The 19,080-nt window shown below is 42.4% G+C and overlaps 1 protein-coding gene across 1 annotated transcript in view; it reads right to left on the bottom strand.

The window, feature by feature from the left end:
* EPHA4 (EPH receptor A4) overlaps nt 1-5,213 on the bottom strand; it is a 62,066-nt gene extending 56,853 nt beyond the window's left edge. The window contains exons 1-2 of the mRNA XM_040428004.1: nt 5,028-5,213; nt 1,004-1,071 (exon numbers count right to left, since the gene is read on the bottom strand). Coding sequence (XP_040283938.1) covers nt 1,004-1,071; nt 5,028-5,121 — 162 coding nt within the window. The 5' untranslated portion in view covers nt 5,122-5,213. The remainder of the gene's footprint in view (nt 1-1,003; nt 1,072-5,027) is intronic.
* Between the last annotated feature and the right edge of the window lie 13,867 nt (nt 5,214-19,080).

Genomic DNA, 19,080 nt, shown 5'->3' with positions numbered 1-19,080 from the left:
ACGTAATGTAGACAATCCAATATTGGATAATTTACTAATATGAAGCAAGAAAAAGTCAAGCCACCTTCTCATTGCCATCATTGGGCCATGGAGGAACGTTATGTTTGACTATGGATCTTCATTCTGCGGCATTACCCCTTTTATTGTCAGAAGCCTCAGGAGAAAAATTATGATGTTCCTCAAGGTCATACTGAACACTCATCGGATGGATGGCACCAAACTTCTAAACATATGTGATTTAGTACCCCCAATATTCCCCGTTCATGGCTTGTGTTGGGAAGGGACAGACTGTCTGTGAACAAAACCCCCATGGGCTACAGAAATGTGAAGCACGCTGCCTACTGCAACAATCAAGAAACAAATATGAGCTGAGTGCGATGCCAGCTGCCTGTCGTTCATCCTGGATCCTCTGCTCCGACCATTACGTCAACTAGAGATGTGCGCAGAATCAGGTAGAGCAGGTCAGATATGGGGACTTTCTGTTTGTTGTCTCACATTCATTGGACTTCTCTCCCTTGATGTAGGCGTCATTTGTAAAGGGACCTATTTCACATTCAGAGCTTGTCTGTATAATGTATGTACTAACGGGTGTAAGAAATAAAGTTCACAATCTGTGGAGGCATTGTTGGGTTTCCCATGGTCAACCAAAATATTAGAAAGTATAATAGTAACCTTACTAATCACACTGCAAACATCATATGCCGTTCAATGCCCTGTGATAGTATGGAAATTCTTAACCCCTGATAACTAGATCATGTTTCCAATTGTTGGTAAGTGATCTAATGCCATCTTAGATAATGCAAAATAAAAAGAGAAGAACAAAAAAAACATAATTTGTCAGTGATACCCCCTAAAATATAAGGTTTCAGGCCCAGAAAAAAAGGTAATTGATACGGCAGATTGCAAAGGTAATAGGCCACTCTGTATAATCAGCCCAAAATGAGCCTCTGTGAATCACATAAAGGGTCAATCATCCCATTACCTTACAGAATCAAGAACTTACCCCTCCTTCTAAAGGACTAGCTATCCAGCCAAGTTCTCCCTGTACAGACCTGGAATCCAAGAGGGTAACTGAAAAGAGAAGAGCGTGGATACTTGTGAGCGACATGTACAGTAAAGAATGAATCATAATAGTCTAGGATCTCCATCTTGGGATACTACATAGAAGGGATTATGTCTATGACCTCCATGCTGGGATAGAACAATGGTCTAGAAGCTCCATCTTGGAACATGGCATAGAACTGCAATGGTGCAATAATTCTTATTTCATATACCAGTATGCCCTGCTATAAACATACGCTACGCCGGATACATAAATCTATATATACCGATGCAAACCAACAAGAAGGTCCTTGATTAACAAATCCCTGGTGGGATCCATGGAACACGTATGAGCCATGTGTTTAGAAGAATCCTGTAGTAAACTGTAATACAGTATCCTAAAACAACACATACAATCCCTGTATTATTTTATATACATATAACTATATAATCAGTTCTTCATCAGTATGGTATATATATATATATATATATATATATATATATATATATATATATTAAACACAGAAGTCATCTCTGCCACAGATGGGCAGAAATGTGACTCCTCGACGATCATTTTCCAGCATTTTTCCAAAATGTATACCAAATTTCAGTGTCTTTATTCTCAAGCACATCTCCCCAGATCCGACGCTCACCCTGCAGTCCTGAGATCTACATCCATCTAGATTCTTATAAGGTAGATGGGAGATACAAAGGGAACAAAGGGTCTCATTTTATTCAAAAAGAGGGAATAAGGGGAAGAAGAAAGGCAGACGTGACCGGCATTCACACAGCCCCCGCCCCCCCCCCCCCCCCCCCCCCAGCGCAACTTTATGGCTGCCAAGTTAACCATGGGCACAAAGCTCTGCATCTTACAAAAGGCACACACTATATACAAGCTGTACGATGTGGCGGCACACAGTCCTTAATAAATCCCCTACACTGCAGATATATACTCAAGTGGAAACATCTAATCTGGTATAGACAGAGATACGCGTTTCAGATTTTCCACAGATGCATTCAGTCACTTATACCCTTACATAGTCCACAGCGGCATCTGTCTATATGTGTGTATATATATATACTATAGTATAAGAAGTAATGCACAATCACTTCTAATTAAACACCCCTGTACATATAGCTCCAGTACATACCTGTATACCCCTAGATACACTCCAGTACATACCTGTATACCCCAGATACACCCCAATACAAGGCTATTAGCCCTCAGATACACCCCAATACAAGGCTATAAATGCCCTGAGATACACCCCAGTTACTAAGCTATACTTCCTGACATACACTCCGTAGACAGGGCAGGGGTCTGGGATTTACTAACAGGTTTTAGCCGGAGACTGGAGGACACGCTGCGGGCACACTGACTGCAGGTGAGCAGTGCCCGGTATCGCAGCCCCGCAGTGTGCACACAGCTCTACACCAGCATATAGATATTGTGTTCTACATACACATCACCTGGTCATACATATATACATCCTAACACTGCACATACCCATCATCATCCTAATAATCCATATACACATCACCCATACTACCCCATCTAGTAATCCATACACGCAGGATCCCAATAATCTAGTAATCCATCCTAATATTCTAGTAATCAGTGTATACATCATACATTCTAGTATTCTACATACACATCATGTAGCCATATAATCATCTACTGATCCACATCCAATAACCCATATTATATAATACAGGCTAGTCATCTAGTATTCCCTATATCACACACAGGCACACTCCTATACAGTTCATAGACACTCTATAAGGGTTCTGGATACATCTCATACCTATAATAATACTGTTTCCCATATACTGACTATAAAATCCACATGTACATAATGAATTCTCAGACTATACCTGCTAGTAATCTAGGAATGCACATATACATCTACAGCAGACATCCTAGGAATCTACTAATCCACATATACAAGTAGTGATCCATGTATATTCAGTGCAGCCTATCCATCTAATAGATAATCCGTATATACACTGTGCAGCCTATCCATCTAATATATAATCCACATATACACTGTGCAGCCTATCCATCTAATAGATAATCCGTATATACACTGTGCAGCCTATCCATCTAGTACATAATCCGCATATACACTGTGCAGCCTATCCATCTAATATAGAATCCGTATATACACTGTGCAGCCTATCCATCTAATATAGAATCCGTATATACACTGTGCAGCCTATCCATCTAATATAGAATCCGTATATACACTGTGCAGCCTATCCATCTAGTACATAATCCGCATATACACTGTGCAGCCTATCCATCTAATATAGAATCCGTATATACACTGTGCAGCCTATCCATCTAATAGATAATCCGTATATACACTGTGCAGCCTATCCCTCTAGTATATAATCCGTATATATACACTGTGCAGCCTATCCATCTAGTATATAATCTGTATATACTCTGAGCAGCCTATCCATCTAGTACATAATCCGCATATACACTGTGCAGCCTATCCATCTAGTATATAATCCGTATATACTCTGAGCAGCCTATCCATCTAATATATAATCCGTATATACACTGTGCAGCCTATCCATCTAATAGATAATCCGTATATACACTGTGCAGCCTATCCATCTAGTATATAATCCGTATATATACACTGTGCAGCCTATCCATCTAGTATATAATCTGTATATACTCTGAGCAGCCTATCCATCTAGTACATAATCCGCATATACACTGTGCAGCCTATCCATCTAGTATATAATCCGTATATACTCTGAGCAGCCTATCCATCTAATATATAATCCGCATATACACTGTGCAGCCTATCCATCTGATATATAATCCGTATATACTCTGAGCAGCCTATCCCTCTAGTATATAATCCGTATATACACTGTGCAGCCTATCCCTCTAGTATATAATCTGTATATACACTGTGCAGCCTATCCATCTAATATATAATCCGTATATACTCTGAGCAGCCTATCCCTCTAGTATATAATCCGTATATACACTGTGCAGCCTATCCCTCTAGTATATAATCCGTATATACACTGTGCAGCCTATCCCTCTAGTATATAATCCGTATATACACTGTGCAGCCTATCCATCTAATATATAATCCGTATATACACTGTACAGCCTATCCCTCTAGTATATAATCCGTATATACACTGTGCAGCCTATCCATCTAGTATATAATCTGTATATACACTGTGCAGCCTATCCATCTAATATATAATCCCTATATACACTGTACAGCCTATCCCTCTAGTATATAATCCGCATATACACTGTGCAGCCTATCCATCTAGTATATAATCCGTATATACACTGTGCAGCCTATCCATCTAATATATAATCCGTATATACACTGTGCAGCCTATCCATCTAATATATAATCCGTATATACACTGTGCAGCCTATCCATCTAATATATAATCCGTATGTACACTGTGCAGCCTATCCATCTAATATATAATCCGCATATACACTGTGAAGCCTATCCATCTAATATATAATCCGTATGTACACTGTGCAGCCTATCCATCTAGTATATAATCCGTATATACACTGTGCAGCCTATCCATCTGATATATAATCCGTATATACACTGTGCAGCCTATCCATCTAATATATAATCCGTATGTACACTGTGCAGCCTATCCATCTAGTATATAATCCGCATATACACTGTGCAGCCTATCCCTCTAGTATATAATCCGCATATAGTCATGTACACGATGCAGAGCTGTCAGGGCAGTTGCAGGGGGTGCAGGACCCCGGCAGGAGATCCAGGTCACCACCACATCCAGCTCCAATTCCATCCAGTGAAACTTTGTCCCGGCCCGATCCAGCAGGAAACTTCCGCGGAAGTTGATTCCAGTAGATCTCCATAAATCCACTTTTGCCAGATAGTAGGGTCACCATCATTCCAGAGCCCTGATCCGCGGAGCAGCAGAAGTGATCGGCAGGGATCCAGTCTTACCTTCACTGGCCGGATAGATCCTAGATCCCGTAACTGCACAACTGAAGCCAAAGAGCAGAGAAGACAAGATGCAGTGTAGAATAATCCCAGCCATGGTGGCTGCTGGAGCTGTGGACGGAGGGGGATGATGAGGGTGATGAGGATGATGGGGACTGCACACTCTGTGCCCGCTCTACTTCCCCGCAGGATCCCAGTGGAATAAATGCTTCAAGTTTTAGTGCGGCTGCAAGACATTGCCAGGGGGGCGGGGCCTCACGGCTCTCCCTTCACTCAACCTTCTTTCAGCCAATCACAGGCATAGGGGCGGGAAAAGGGGGTGAGGGAAGACAAAGCCACTCCCCTTCTACCTGGACTGGCGGCCCGTCATTTCCAGACTTAGAGGGACAAGGAGAGACTAGAGAGCATAACGGGACGTATCACATATATACTGTACATAGACGGAGGATAACGGGACGTATCACATATATACTGTACATAGACGGAGGATAACGGGACGTATCACATATATACTGTACATAGACGGAGGATAACGGGACGTATCACATATATACTGTACATAGACGGAGGATAACGGGACGTATCACATATATACTGTACATAGACGGAGGATAACGGGACGTATCACATATATACTGTACATAGACGGAGGATAACAGGACGTATCACATATATACTGTACATAGACGGAGGATAACGGGACGTATCACATATATACTGTACATAGACGGAGGATAACGGGACGTATCACATATATACTGTACATAGACGGAGGATAACGGGACGTATCACATATATACTGTACATAGACGGAGGATAACGGGACATATCACATTATATATACTGTACATAGACGGAGGATAACGGGACGTATCACATATATACTGTACATAGACGGAGGATAACGGGACGTATCACATATATACTGTACATAGACGGAGGATAACGGGACGTATCACATATATACTGTACATAGACGGAGGATAACGGGACGTATCACATATATACTGTACATAGACGGAGGATAACGGGACGTATCACATATATACTGTACATAGACGGAGGATAACGGGACGTATCACATATATACTGTACATAGACGGAAGGTAACGGGACGTATCACATATATACTGTACATAGACGGAGGATAACGGGACGTATCACATATATACTGTACATAGACGGAGGATAACGGGACGTATCACATATATACTGTACATAGACGGAGGATAACGGGACGTATCACATATATACTGTACATAGACGGAGGATAACGGGACGTATCACATATATACTGTACATAGACGGAGGGTAACGGGACGTATCACATATATACTGTACATAGACGGAGGATAACGGGACGTATCACATATATACTGTACATAGACGGAAGGTAACGGGACGTATCACATATATACTGTACATAGACGGAGGATAACGGGACGTTATATATAATATATATACTGTACATAGATGGAGGATAAGGGGACGTATCACATTATATATACTCTACATAGACGGAGGATAACAGGACGTATCACACATATACTGTACATAGACGGAGGATAACGGGACGTATCACATTATATATACTCTACATAGACGGAGGATAACAGGACGTATCACACATATACTGTACATATACGGAGGATAACGGGACGTATAACATATATACTGTACATAGACGGAGGATAACGGGACGTATCACATTATATATACTGTACATAGCCGGAGGATAACGGGACGTATCACATTATATATACTCTACATAGACGGAGGATAACAGGACGTATCACACATATACTGTACATATACGGAGGATAACGGGACGTATAACATATATACTGTACATAGACGGAGGATAACGGGACGTATCACATTATATATACTGTACATAGATGGAGGATAAGGGGACGTATCACATATATACTGTACATAGATGGAGGATAACGGGACGTATCCATATATACTGTACATAGACAGATGATAACAGGACGTATCACATTATATATACTGTACATAGACGGAGGATAACAGGACGTATCACATTATATATACTGTACATAGATGGAGGATAAGGGGACGTATCACATATATACTGTACATAGACGAATGATAACAGGACGTATCACATTATATATACTGTACATAGACGGAGGATAACAGGACGTATCACATTATATATACTGTACATAGCCGGAGGATAACAGGACGTATCACATTATATATACTGTACATAGACGGAGGATAACGGGACATATCACATATATACTGTACATAGACGAAGGATAACGGGACGTATCACATATATATACTGTACATAGCCGGAGGATAACAGGACGTATCACATTATATATACTGTACATAGCCGGAGGATAACGGGACGTATCACATATATACTGTACATAGACAGAGGATAACGGGACATATCATATATATACTGTACATAGACGGAGGATAACGGGACGTATCACATATATACTGTACAGAGACGGAGGATAACAGGACGTATCACATTATATATACTGTACATAGACGGAGGATAACGGGACGTATCACATTATACATACTGTAAGACGTAGGATAACGGGACGTATCACATATCGACTGTACATAGACGGAGGATAACGGGACATATCACATATATACTGTACATAGACGGAGTATAACGGGACGTATCACATATATACTGTACATAGACAGAGGATAACGGGCGTATCACATATATACTGTACATAGACGGAGGATAACGGGACGTATCACATATATACTGTACATAGACGGAGGATAACGGGACGTATCACATATATACTGTACATAGACGGAGGATAACGGGACATATCACATTATATATACTGTACATAGACGGAGGCTAACGGGACGTATCACATATATACTGTACATAGCCGGAGGATAACAGGACGTATCACATTATATATACTGTACATAGACGGAGGCTAACGGGACGTATCACATATATACTGTACATAGCCGGAGGATAACGGGACGTATCACATATATAGTGTACATAGACAGAGGATAACGGGACGTATCACATATATAGTGTACATAGACAGAGGATAACGGGACGTATCACATATATACTGTACATAGACAGAGGATAATGGGACGTATCACATATATACTGTACATAGACGGAGGATAACGGGACGTATCACATATATACTGTACATAGCCGGAGGATAACGGGACGCATCACATATATACTGTACATAGACGGAGGATAACAGGACGTATCACATATATACTGTACATAGACGGAGGATAACGGGACGTATCACATATATACTGTACATAGACGGAGGATAACAGGACGTATCACATATATACTGTACATAGACAGAGGATAACAGGACGTATCACATATATACTGTACATAGACGGAGGATAACAGGACGTATCACATATATACTGTACATAGACGGAGGATAACAGGACGTATCACATATATACTGTACATAGACGGAGGATAACGGGACGTATCACATATATACTGTACATAGACCGAGGGTAACGGGACGTATCACATATATACTGTACATAGACGTATACACTGCGTGCAGAATTATTAGGCAAATGAGTATTTTGACCACATCATCCTCTTTATGCATGTTGTCTTACTCCAAGCTGTATAGGCTCGAAAGCCTACTACCAATTAAGCATATTAGGTGATGTGCATCTCTGTAATGAGAAGGGGTGTGGTCTAATGACATCAACACCCTATATTAGGTGTGCATAATTATTAGGCAACTTCCTTTCCTTTGGCAAAATGGGTCAAAAGAAGGACTTGACAGGCTCAGAAAAGTCAAAAATAGTGAGATATCTTGCAGAGGGATGCAGCACTCTTAAAATTGCAAAGCTTCTGAAGCGTGATCATCGAACAATCAAGCGTTTCATTCAAAATAGTCAACAGGGTCGCAAGAAGCGTGTGGAAAAACCAAGGCGCAAAATAACTGCCCATGAACTGAGAAAAGTCAAGCGTGCAGCTGCCAAGATGCCACTTGCCACCAGTTTGGCCATATTTCAGAGCTGCAACATCACTGGAGTGCCCAAAAGCACAAGGTGTGCAATACTCAGAGACATGGCCAAGGTAAGAAAGGCTGAAAGACCACCACTGAACAAGACACACAAGCTGAAACGTCAAGACTGGGCCAAGAAATATCTCAAGACTGATTTTTCTAAGGTTTTATGGACTGATGAAATAAATGAGAGTGAGTCTTGATGGGCCAGATGGATGGGCCCCTGGCTGGATTGGTAAAGGGCAGAGAGCTCCAGTCCAACTCAGATGCCAGCAAGGTGGAGGTGGAGTACTGGTTTGGGCTGGAATCATCAAAGATGAGCTTGTGGGGCCTTTTCGGGTTGAGGATGGAGTCAAGCTCAACTCCCAGTCCTACTGCCAGTTTCTGGAAGACACCTTCTTCAAGCAGTGGTACAGGAAGAAGTCTGCATCCTTCAAGAAAAACATGATTTTCATGCAGGACAATGCTCCATCACACGCGTCCAAGTACTCCACAGCGTGGCTGGCAAGAAAGGGTATAAAAGAAGAAAATCTAATGACATGGCCTCCTTGTTCACCTGATCTGAACCCCATTGAGAACCTGTGGTCCATCATCAAATGTGATATTTACAAGGAGGGAAAACAGTACACCTCTCTGAACAGTGTCTGGGAGGCTGTGGTTGCTGCTGCACGCAATGTTGATGGTGAACAGATCAAAACACTGACAGAATCCATGGATGGCAGGCTTTTGAGTGTCCTTGCAAAGAAAGGTGGCTATATTGGTCACTGATTTGTTTTTGTTTTGTTTTTGAATGTCAGAAATGTATATTTGTGAATGTTGAGATGTTATATTGGTTTCACTGGTAAAAATAAATAATTTAAATGGGTATATATTTGTTTTTTGTTAAGTTGCCTAATAATTATGCACAGTAATAGTCACCTGCACACACAGATATCCCCCTAAAATAGCTAAAACTAAAAACAAACTAAAAACTACTTCCAAAAATATTCAGCTTTGATATTAATGAGTTTTTTGGGTTCATTGAGAACATGGTTGTTGTTCAATAATAAAATTAATCCTCAAAAATACAACTTGCCTAATAATTGTGCACTCCCTGTACTGATGAAGAGTTGGACAGTTTTTTCTATTTTTTCAGAAGGTGTATGTAGACCCCCTGCGTCTGGACATCTGCATGTTATCTGCCCAGGTCTAGAGGAGGTGTAGAATGTGGCAGCAATGTGCCATGCTCTTCACACCTGGACTTCCTCCATGTCCCTGTCATTCACCTTCACACATTAGAGGGCTGCAGAAAGCCGTCAGCTCCTCCTCAGCACAGCGCTCCTTCCTGCCTCGCTCCTTGTCTTGCTGCAAGCAATCATTTTGCTATTAAAACATAATCCCCTTGGACCTGAATCTGCAGCATTTCACTTATTTGAACCTATGATGCAGAACTGCAGGGCACCATGGGAAATAGAAACCACTGCTTTCCATGACCCCTTTCCTTTAACATCTTCTTTATTCCAACCTGTTGATGTTCGCGACATAAGGTTCAAGGTACAATAAGAAAGCCCTGGATATCTTCCTGACGGAAACAAAATTATTATGAAGCATCTGGTGGCGGCACTGAAGGGATAGATTGTAGATTTGGGAGTAAACCAGGGAGGGGAGAGAGAGTGCAACCCTCTAAACAGGGCCATCGCTGGGTAATAGTGCAAAACACTGCCCAAGTAGTGCCATACTATGTCAATATATTGTATTGACATGCCATCATGGATGCTAAATAACCCAAGTAATACTGTCACATAGTGCCTACATAATACTGCCATATAGAGCCTACATAGCACTGCCATATAGTGCCTACATAATACTGCCATATAGAGCCTACATAGCACTGCCATATAGTGCCTACATAATACTGTCACATAGTGCCTACATAATATTGCCATATAGTGCCTACATAATACTGCCATATAGTGCCTACATAATACTGTCACATAGTGCCTACATAATATTGCCATATAGTGCCTACATAATACTGCCATATAGTGCCTACATAATACTGCCATATAGTGCCTACATAATACTGTCACATAGTGCCTACATAATACTGCCATATAGTGCCTACATAATACTGTCACATAGTGCCTACATAATACTGCCACATAGTGCCTACATAATATTGCCATATAGTGCCTACATAATACTGCCATATAGTGCCTACATAATACTGCCATATAGAGCCTACATAGCACTGCCTTATAGTAGCTACATAATACTTTGATATAGTTTTAACATAACACTGCCTTATGGCTCATGCACACAACGTATGTCCGCTCCGTTTTTTTTGCAAAACCATTCATTTCAAAGGGTCCACAAAAAAAACGGAAATCACTACGTGTGCATTCCGTTTACGTATGTCCGTATTTCCGTTCCGCAAAAAAATGTAACATTTCCTATTATTGTCCGCATTTCGGACAAGGATAGGACTGTTCTATTAGAGGATGGCTGTTCCGTTCCGCAAAATACGAAATGCACATGGACGCCATCCGTATTTTGTGCGGATCCGTTTTTTTGAGGACAGCAAAATACATACGGTCGTATGCATGAGGCCTTATAGTGAGTATTACTGCCACATACTACCTGTAGAATGATCATTTATAGAGATATTACTGCCTTGCAGTGCCTAAGTGATAATGCCATATACTGCCTAAGCATGGCGCCTACATGATATGATCACATAGTGCCCATGTATTGCTGCCAGATCCTTCCTAAATAATGGCGCCAAATCATGCCTACATAATACTCCAGTATGGCGACATGTCTAAGGTGCAATGCCTTACAATATGTCGCCCTCTCTTCTCATTTCCCTGGCAGTCGGTCATACAGAACTTGATAGGATATTGTTTGCGTTGGTTACTGAACTACCGAAAGTGCCACCTGATGGCGCTATTACAAAGATTCTGTTCATATTAGAAGTGATATTTTCACTGCTGCTAGGGCAGTAGTATGGATTCTCCCCTCCCCCACACCACGCTCAGGTTTATTTTATGCTATTGTATAATGTTACTTACAATAGGTTTTACAAGCTCATCGACGTCGCCCACACCTATAATTATCTCATAGTCTGGGAAAGTTCATGGGATTATTAAAGGGAACCTGTCACCTGGATTTTGGGTATAGAGCTGAGGACATGGGCTGCTAGATGGCCGCTAGCACATCCGCAATACCCAGTCCCCATAGCTCTGTGTGCTTTTATTGTGTCAAAAAAACGGATTTTACATATATGTAAATGAGGCTACTAACATTTCCGGAGCCCAGCTACGCCCACTGTGAAGGAGCCCAGCACCGCCCCGCATACTGCAAATCTCCTCCTTGCTCCCCGACGTCACAAAGCTAGAGCGCCGTAATGTCGCGATGCGCGAGCTAGCGCATGCACAGTGTTCCTTCCCTGTGCTGGCATCAGCCTCAGGGAACACACTGCGCATGCGCTAGCTCGCGCATCTCTAGATTACGGCGCACTAGCTTTGTGACGTCGGGGAGCAATAAGGAGATTCGGAGGATGCGGGGCGGTGCTGGGGTCCTTCACAGTGGGCGTGGATGGGCTCAGTTCGAGGACGCTGGACTCATCTCTGAAGCATGGAGGAGACAGGACTCATCTAAGGTTCATTTACATATATGACGGGAACATTTATTTTCGGTTTATCTCTGAACTGATAGTTCGTTCAGAATTAATTTTAATATCGTTATTAATGTATTAAAAAGTATTTTTAGAAAAGTGAGTGAATAAATAGGCTGAGAAAGTGATGACAGGTTTCCTTTAATGTGTTGAGAGTGGGTGGCAGTAAACAGGCGGCCGGCGTGTCACCCGCACATATTGTCACCTTTCTAGAATTACTGTGGATTTCTGGGGGCTCTTTCACAGGAGTCTCGAGGAAACAGCCAAATATTACAGTATTATAATATTATCGGGATGACAGCGGCGGTCATGGTGTGGCGGTATTGTTTGGACTTTGTATAGCAGTATCCTTGGTAATACTGGTCTTTGTATAGAGATTGTCATCCAGTAACAGTATGGTAATATTATTGTGGTAAGGGTTACATTGTGGCGGTATTGTTTGGACTTTGTATTGCAGTATCCTTGATAATATTGGTCTTTGTATACCGACTGTTATTCAGTAACAGTATGGTAATATTATGGTGATAACGGTAGTGATCATGGGGTGGTGGTATAATTCGAGCATTGTATAGCAGTATCCTTGTCCAGCGGATACCCTCGGAGAGTCACCTTGTATCAGAGCCTGTAGGGGGAGATGGCGAAATATCATTTCCAGATATTGAAATAGGACAGATTTCCATCTAATGTATTCAGCGAATTTACATTCCCAGTTATTTCCAGTAGGCCATTAAGGAGCTCTAGTGCGCTGAAGACTGGCAGAACGTTTAACTCTTGTGGTGCTGATATTAAAGGGTTGCGCTGTACAATGCAAGGAGCCTATATTCCACATAATCTACATACGAGCAGCAGTGTGCATGGCTGCGGGCAACTCGACGAGCGCTGTGCAATTGTCAGTGAAAAATGGATGGCCCTGTTAATGAATTTGGTTGTTAACAGTGTTTGCGGTGCAGAAAGTGGCAATTTCGAGCCTTTTCTGCTTTCATGTGGCGAGCTGCAAGCTGCTCAATGATTTAAACAGTGTCCTGGGACTTCACCAGCAATGGCTGCTCCTTACAGCGTGAAGCAACAGCGCCACCTAGTGAGCAAGGGCGGGATGTGGACAACTGCTGGCCTGAAATTACTGGAATTTCCTGTTCTCTTAGACCCTGAGACAAGTTTATCATCTATTAAAAGACACACGGGCGGCTCCATGTATCATCAGGCCTATGTCGTTAGTAACCTGAAACCAGGTAGGCTTAAGGCTGGAATCACATATTCCTTTTTGATGCCGTTTTTTTGAGTCAAAGCCAGAAAAAAAGGTATAATCCTTCCTTTATGCCTTATATTTCTTTTAAATCCACTTCTTGGGCTTTGGTTAAAAAAAAAAAAGATTCCAGCCTTAGGGTGCATTCACGGGACCATATGTATTTTGTGGTCCGCAAAAATATAGAGGACATCTGTGTGACCTACCTGTTGCATCCGTTTTTTTTTTGTGTAGACCTATTGTAACAATGCCTATTCTTGTGCGCAAAACAGCCAAGAATAGGACATGTTCTATCTTCTTTGCAGGGCTGTGGAAAGGACATACAGATGCAGACCGATCCACTAAAAAAAAAAAGGCGGTCGTTTGAATGGGGCCCTAAACTGATATACTGTACAGGAAGACTTGAAAGGAGACCAATAACAAGTAACGCTATGGTCCCTTGAAGTCACTGATGCCGGAATAGCTTTGCTTTCTTAAGGCCTCATGCACACGACCGTTGTGTGTTTTGCGGTCCGCAATTTGCGGAACGGCATGGACGGCCATTACTATAACTGCCTATTCTTGTCCGCAAAATATGAACAAGAATAGGACATGTTATATATTTTTTGCGAACCACTGAATGGAGCAACGGATGCGGACAGCACACGGAGTGCTGTCCGCATCTTTTGCGGCCCCATTGAAGTGAATGGGTCCGCATCCGAGCCGCCAAAACTGCGGCTCGGACCAAAACAACGGCTGCGTGCATGAGGCCTAAATAAAGAAGAAGGAAATCTGATGGTCCCCTACAAGATTAGTCATTGGGTCATACTCACAGTCCTCCCGAATGTCCCTCTTTTTGACCCGAGTCCTTCTGTCCCTCTTTGATCCTTAAATGTCCCTCTTTTTGACCTGGGGATTTAATGCATAAATGTGCATTAATACATTTACTAAATTGCTCCTTACTAAACTATCTGTATGGTTTCTACCTGTATATTAGACTATAACTTCATTATTTGGTGCAATATGGACCGTAAACTATCTATAATCCGATGATTTATGTGCTTCTGCAGCTGTGACGGAGTCCGTAATTATACTTTGGGCGGAGTTAGAGGCGTGGCCTAGTATGACGCGTGCTACACATATTGTCCCTCTTTGCGATTTTCAAAAGTCGGGAGGTATGTACTCATTCTGGATCCTGTAAAAGTAGGACACATGATGGCGGTCCTTCCAGAGTCTCATGGATGACTAGCGCTGTTTCTGGTATATAATGTAGAGCCTTTTGTCGAATCAAATCCCTTGAAGATCATGAAGATCCTCTATTATTCCACCTGTCACTGGTAGATTTCTGGTGATTTACCCATCAGAGGCTACCCAAAGCTGGATCATCCCTCTCACAGGGTAGAAGATGCTGCTTAGACTACCTATACCAGGGATCAGCAACTTTCGGCACTCCAGCTGCTGTGAAACTACAACGCCCAGCATGCAAACACACTCCGCTGTTCTAACTCCCACAGAAGTCAGTGAAGCATTCTGGGAGTTGTAGTTTCTGAACAGCTGAAGTGCCGGAGGTTGCTGATACCTGATCTATACACTAAGGCCCCTTTCACCACGGGGGAGAATTCCGCGCGGGTGCAATGCGTGAGGTGAACGCATTGCACCCGCACTGAATCCTGACCCATTCACTTCAATGGGGCTGTGCAGATGAGCGGTAATTTTCACACATCACTTGTGCGTTGCGTGAAAATCGCAGCATGTTCTATATTCTGCGTTTTTCACGCAACGCAGGCCCCATAGCAATGAATGAGGCTGCGTGAAAATCGCATAGCATCCGCAAGCAAGTGCGGATGCGGTGCGATTTTCACGCATAGTTGCTATGAGATGGTAGGGATGAGCCCCGGGACCCCATTAAAGTCTATTTACTGTATTATTTTCCCTTATAACATGGTTATAAAGGGAAATAAAAGCATTCCTAATACAGAATGCTTACTAAAATATCGAGTGAGGGGTTAAAAAGAAAAAATAATAACTCGCCTCATTCACTTGATCGTGCAGCCGGCATCGTCTTCTTTCTTCTTCTTTCAGGACCTGCAAAAGGACCTTTGATGAGGTAATCGCGCTCACCATGTGGTGATGTCAGCGCAGGTCCTGCTGAATGAAGATAGAAGGATCTTCTAAAGTGGAAAATGTATGGGAAGGATGAACAATCATCGCTACGATCACTCACTCCCCCCCATACTTACACTACTACAGCAGCACATCAACTGCTGACCAGAGAGCGTTTTTATGCTCCCGTAAATGATCCAATCAGCCAAGTGTTCATATAAATGTTACTTCCTGATCATTAACCCAATCATCTGCCCATGTAAACGGACCCTAATTCTGTATTCAGCCTGCCATAATAATGTGTTCTACACCATTGTAGGTGGATCATTACAATTGGACCCTGATCTCCATCATCACAGATAATCTAACATAGGTAATAGATCTGACAGAACAGAACCGCTTCCTATTCAGAAAGATGAACCCCAGCCTGTTCTTCTAGGACTGTTCCCGATGATCAGTGGGTGACTTTCTGACCTTCCTAACACAACACTGAAAAACATTGGGCTGTAAAACATTAAAGCTGGGTCAGAAGGTAGGTGTCATGGGTGAGCGCTCTCTCATTGAAAGAGTCAATCTAAGCAAAAATGAGCTGTTAAAAATTAAATATATTGACCACCTTAATATGCAAAGAGGTATCTCCTAAGGAAAGAAAACCCTCTACCTACCGCCACCTTGTGGCTCCGTAGCAGTCAAAATCCAACTTTTTAACAAGCCTTGGGACATGACAAGGGATATTTGACATAGCTTTTTGCCCTTGTCAAATCCCAAGGCTTGTTTAAAAGTCGGATCTTGACTCACTTTCACAAGGTGGCGCTAGCGAGATGGTCCTCTTCCTTGGGAGATACCTCTCCCATGGAGCATTGCCAATAAGTCTCCATAACATGAAGACAGTTATGTCTCCATATAGGACTAATCTTTATAAGGAGAGCCAGTGGCCTACCTAAACTGCCTGAATATGAAATAGGAGACACGCATGTTTTGCACAAAACTTAAAGGGGTTATCCACCATTTAACATTTTTTTATGCTTTTGATTAAGCACTTTTAACAGTGATAATTTGGAAATATTCCTACCATGCACCTCGGGCACTGACTGCTCACAGCATCTGAGGCTGTCTGACTATCCTAGGACTGGATTAAATATAATCCCAGTCCAGTAGAGCAATATGTGCGTGGTATGAAGCTGTATATGCTGCCGGGCAGCTCTATGTGAAAATCTTTCCCAAAGGATGTTCACACATGGGCTGGGAAATGGGACGATGAATATGAAAGCTTACTCATGATTATTGCCACTGATGACCTGATGAAGAAAGCCCGTTCATCCGGTGATCACATCTTTTATGCGGCAAGTAAAATCCTCACATCGCCCTGTGTAAACAGGGATATGCTGCCAAGGAATCTGTATGGGGATCAGTGTCAGTCCTCATGCACACAAATGTACAGTGAGTAACAAGTATTTGAACACCCTGCGATTTTGCAAGTTCTCCCACTTAGAAATCATGGAGGGGTCTGAAATTCACATTGTAGATGCATTCCCACTCTAAGAGAGAATAGAAGAAAAAAAAAAGGAAATCACATTGTATGATTTTTAAAGAATTTATTTGTCTTGCACTGCTGAACATAAGTTTTTGAACACCTGTGAAACAGCAAGCATTCTGGCTCTCAAAGACCTGTTACTGTGCCTTTAAAATGTCCACCCCACAGTCAGTCAGACACCAACTACTACCATGGGCAAGACCAAAGAGCTGTCAAAAGACACCAGAGACAAAATTGTGGACCTCCACAAGGCTGGAAAGGGCAACGGGGCAATTGCCAAGCAGCTTGGTGCAAACAGATCAACTGTTGGAGCAATTGTTAGAAAATGGAAGAGGCTAAAGACGACTGTCAGTTTCCCTCGGACTGGGGCTCCATGCAAGATCTCACCTCGTGGGGTATCACTGATGATAATAAAGGTGAGGAATCAGCCCAGAACTACAAGGGAGGAGCTGGTCAATGACATGAAGAGAGCTGGGACCACAGTTTCAACGGTCACTGTCGGTAGAACACTACGCCGTCATGGTTTCAAATCATGCATTGCATGGAAGGTTCCCCTGCTCAAGTCATCACATGTCCAGGCCCGTCTGAAGTTTTCCAATGACCATCTGGATGATCCAGAGGAGGCATGGGAGAAAGTCATGTGGTCAGATGAGACCAAAGTAGAACTTTTTGGTCTAAACTTTACTCGTCGTGTTTGGAGGAAAAAGAAGGATGAGTTGCATCCCAAGAACACCATCCCTACTGTGAAGCATAAGGGGTGGTAACATCATGCTTTGGGGGTGCTTTTCTGTGAAGGGGACAGGACGACTGTACTGTATTAAGGAGAGGATGAATGGGGCCATTTATTGTGAAATTTTGAGCAACAACCTCCTTCCCTCAGTCAGAGCATTGAAGATTGGTCTGGCTGGGTCTTCCAACATGACAACGACCCGAAGCACAGAGCCAGGATAGCCAAGGAGTGGCTCCGTAAGAAGCATATCAAGGTTCTGGAGTGGCCTAGCCAGTCTCCAGACCTAAATCCAATAGAACATCTTTGGAGGGAGCTGAAACTCTGTGTTGCTCAGCGACAGCCCCGAAACCTGACAGATCTAGAGGAGATCTGTGTGGAGTGGGCCAAAATCCCTGTTGCAGTGTGTGCAAACCTGGTCAAGAACTATAGGAAACGTTTGACCTCTATAATTGCAAACAAACGCTTCTGTACCAAATATTAACACTGATTTTCTCAGGTGTTCAAATACTTATGTTCAGCAGTGCAAGACAAATAAATTCTATAAAAATCATACAATGCGATTTCCTGATTTTTTTATATTTTATTCTGTCTCTCAGAGTGGGATTGCACCTACAATGTGAATTTCAGACCCCTCCATGATTTCTAAGTGGGAGAACTTGCAAAATCGCAGGGTATTCAAATACTTCTGTTCCTCACTGTATGTATTTTGCGGTCCGCAAAAAACAGATCCGCAAAAAATACGGATGACGTCCGTGTGCATTCCGTATTTTGC

The sequence above is a fragment of the Bufo bufo genome, chromosome 4 (genome assembly GCF_905171765.1).
Source record: "Bufo bufo chromosome 4, aBufBuf1.1, whole genome shotgun sequence".
In the NCBI taxonomy this organism is placed as follows: domain Eukaryota; kingdom Metazoa; phylum Chordata; class Amphibia; order Anura; family Bufonidae; genus Bufo; species Bufo bufo.
The sequence above is the reverse complement of the archived record's forward strand: the minus strand, read 5'-3'. Positions and strand labels throughout refer to the sequence as shown.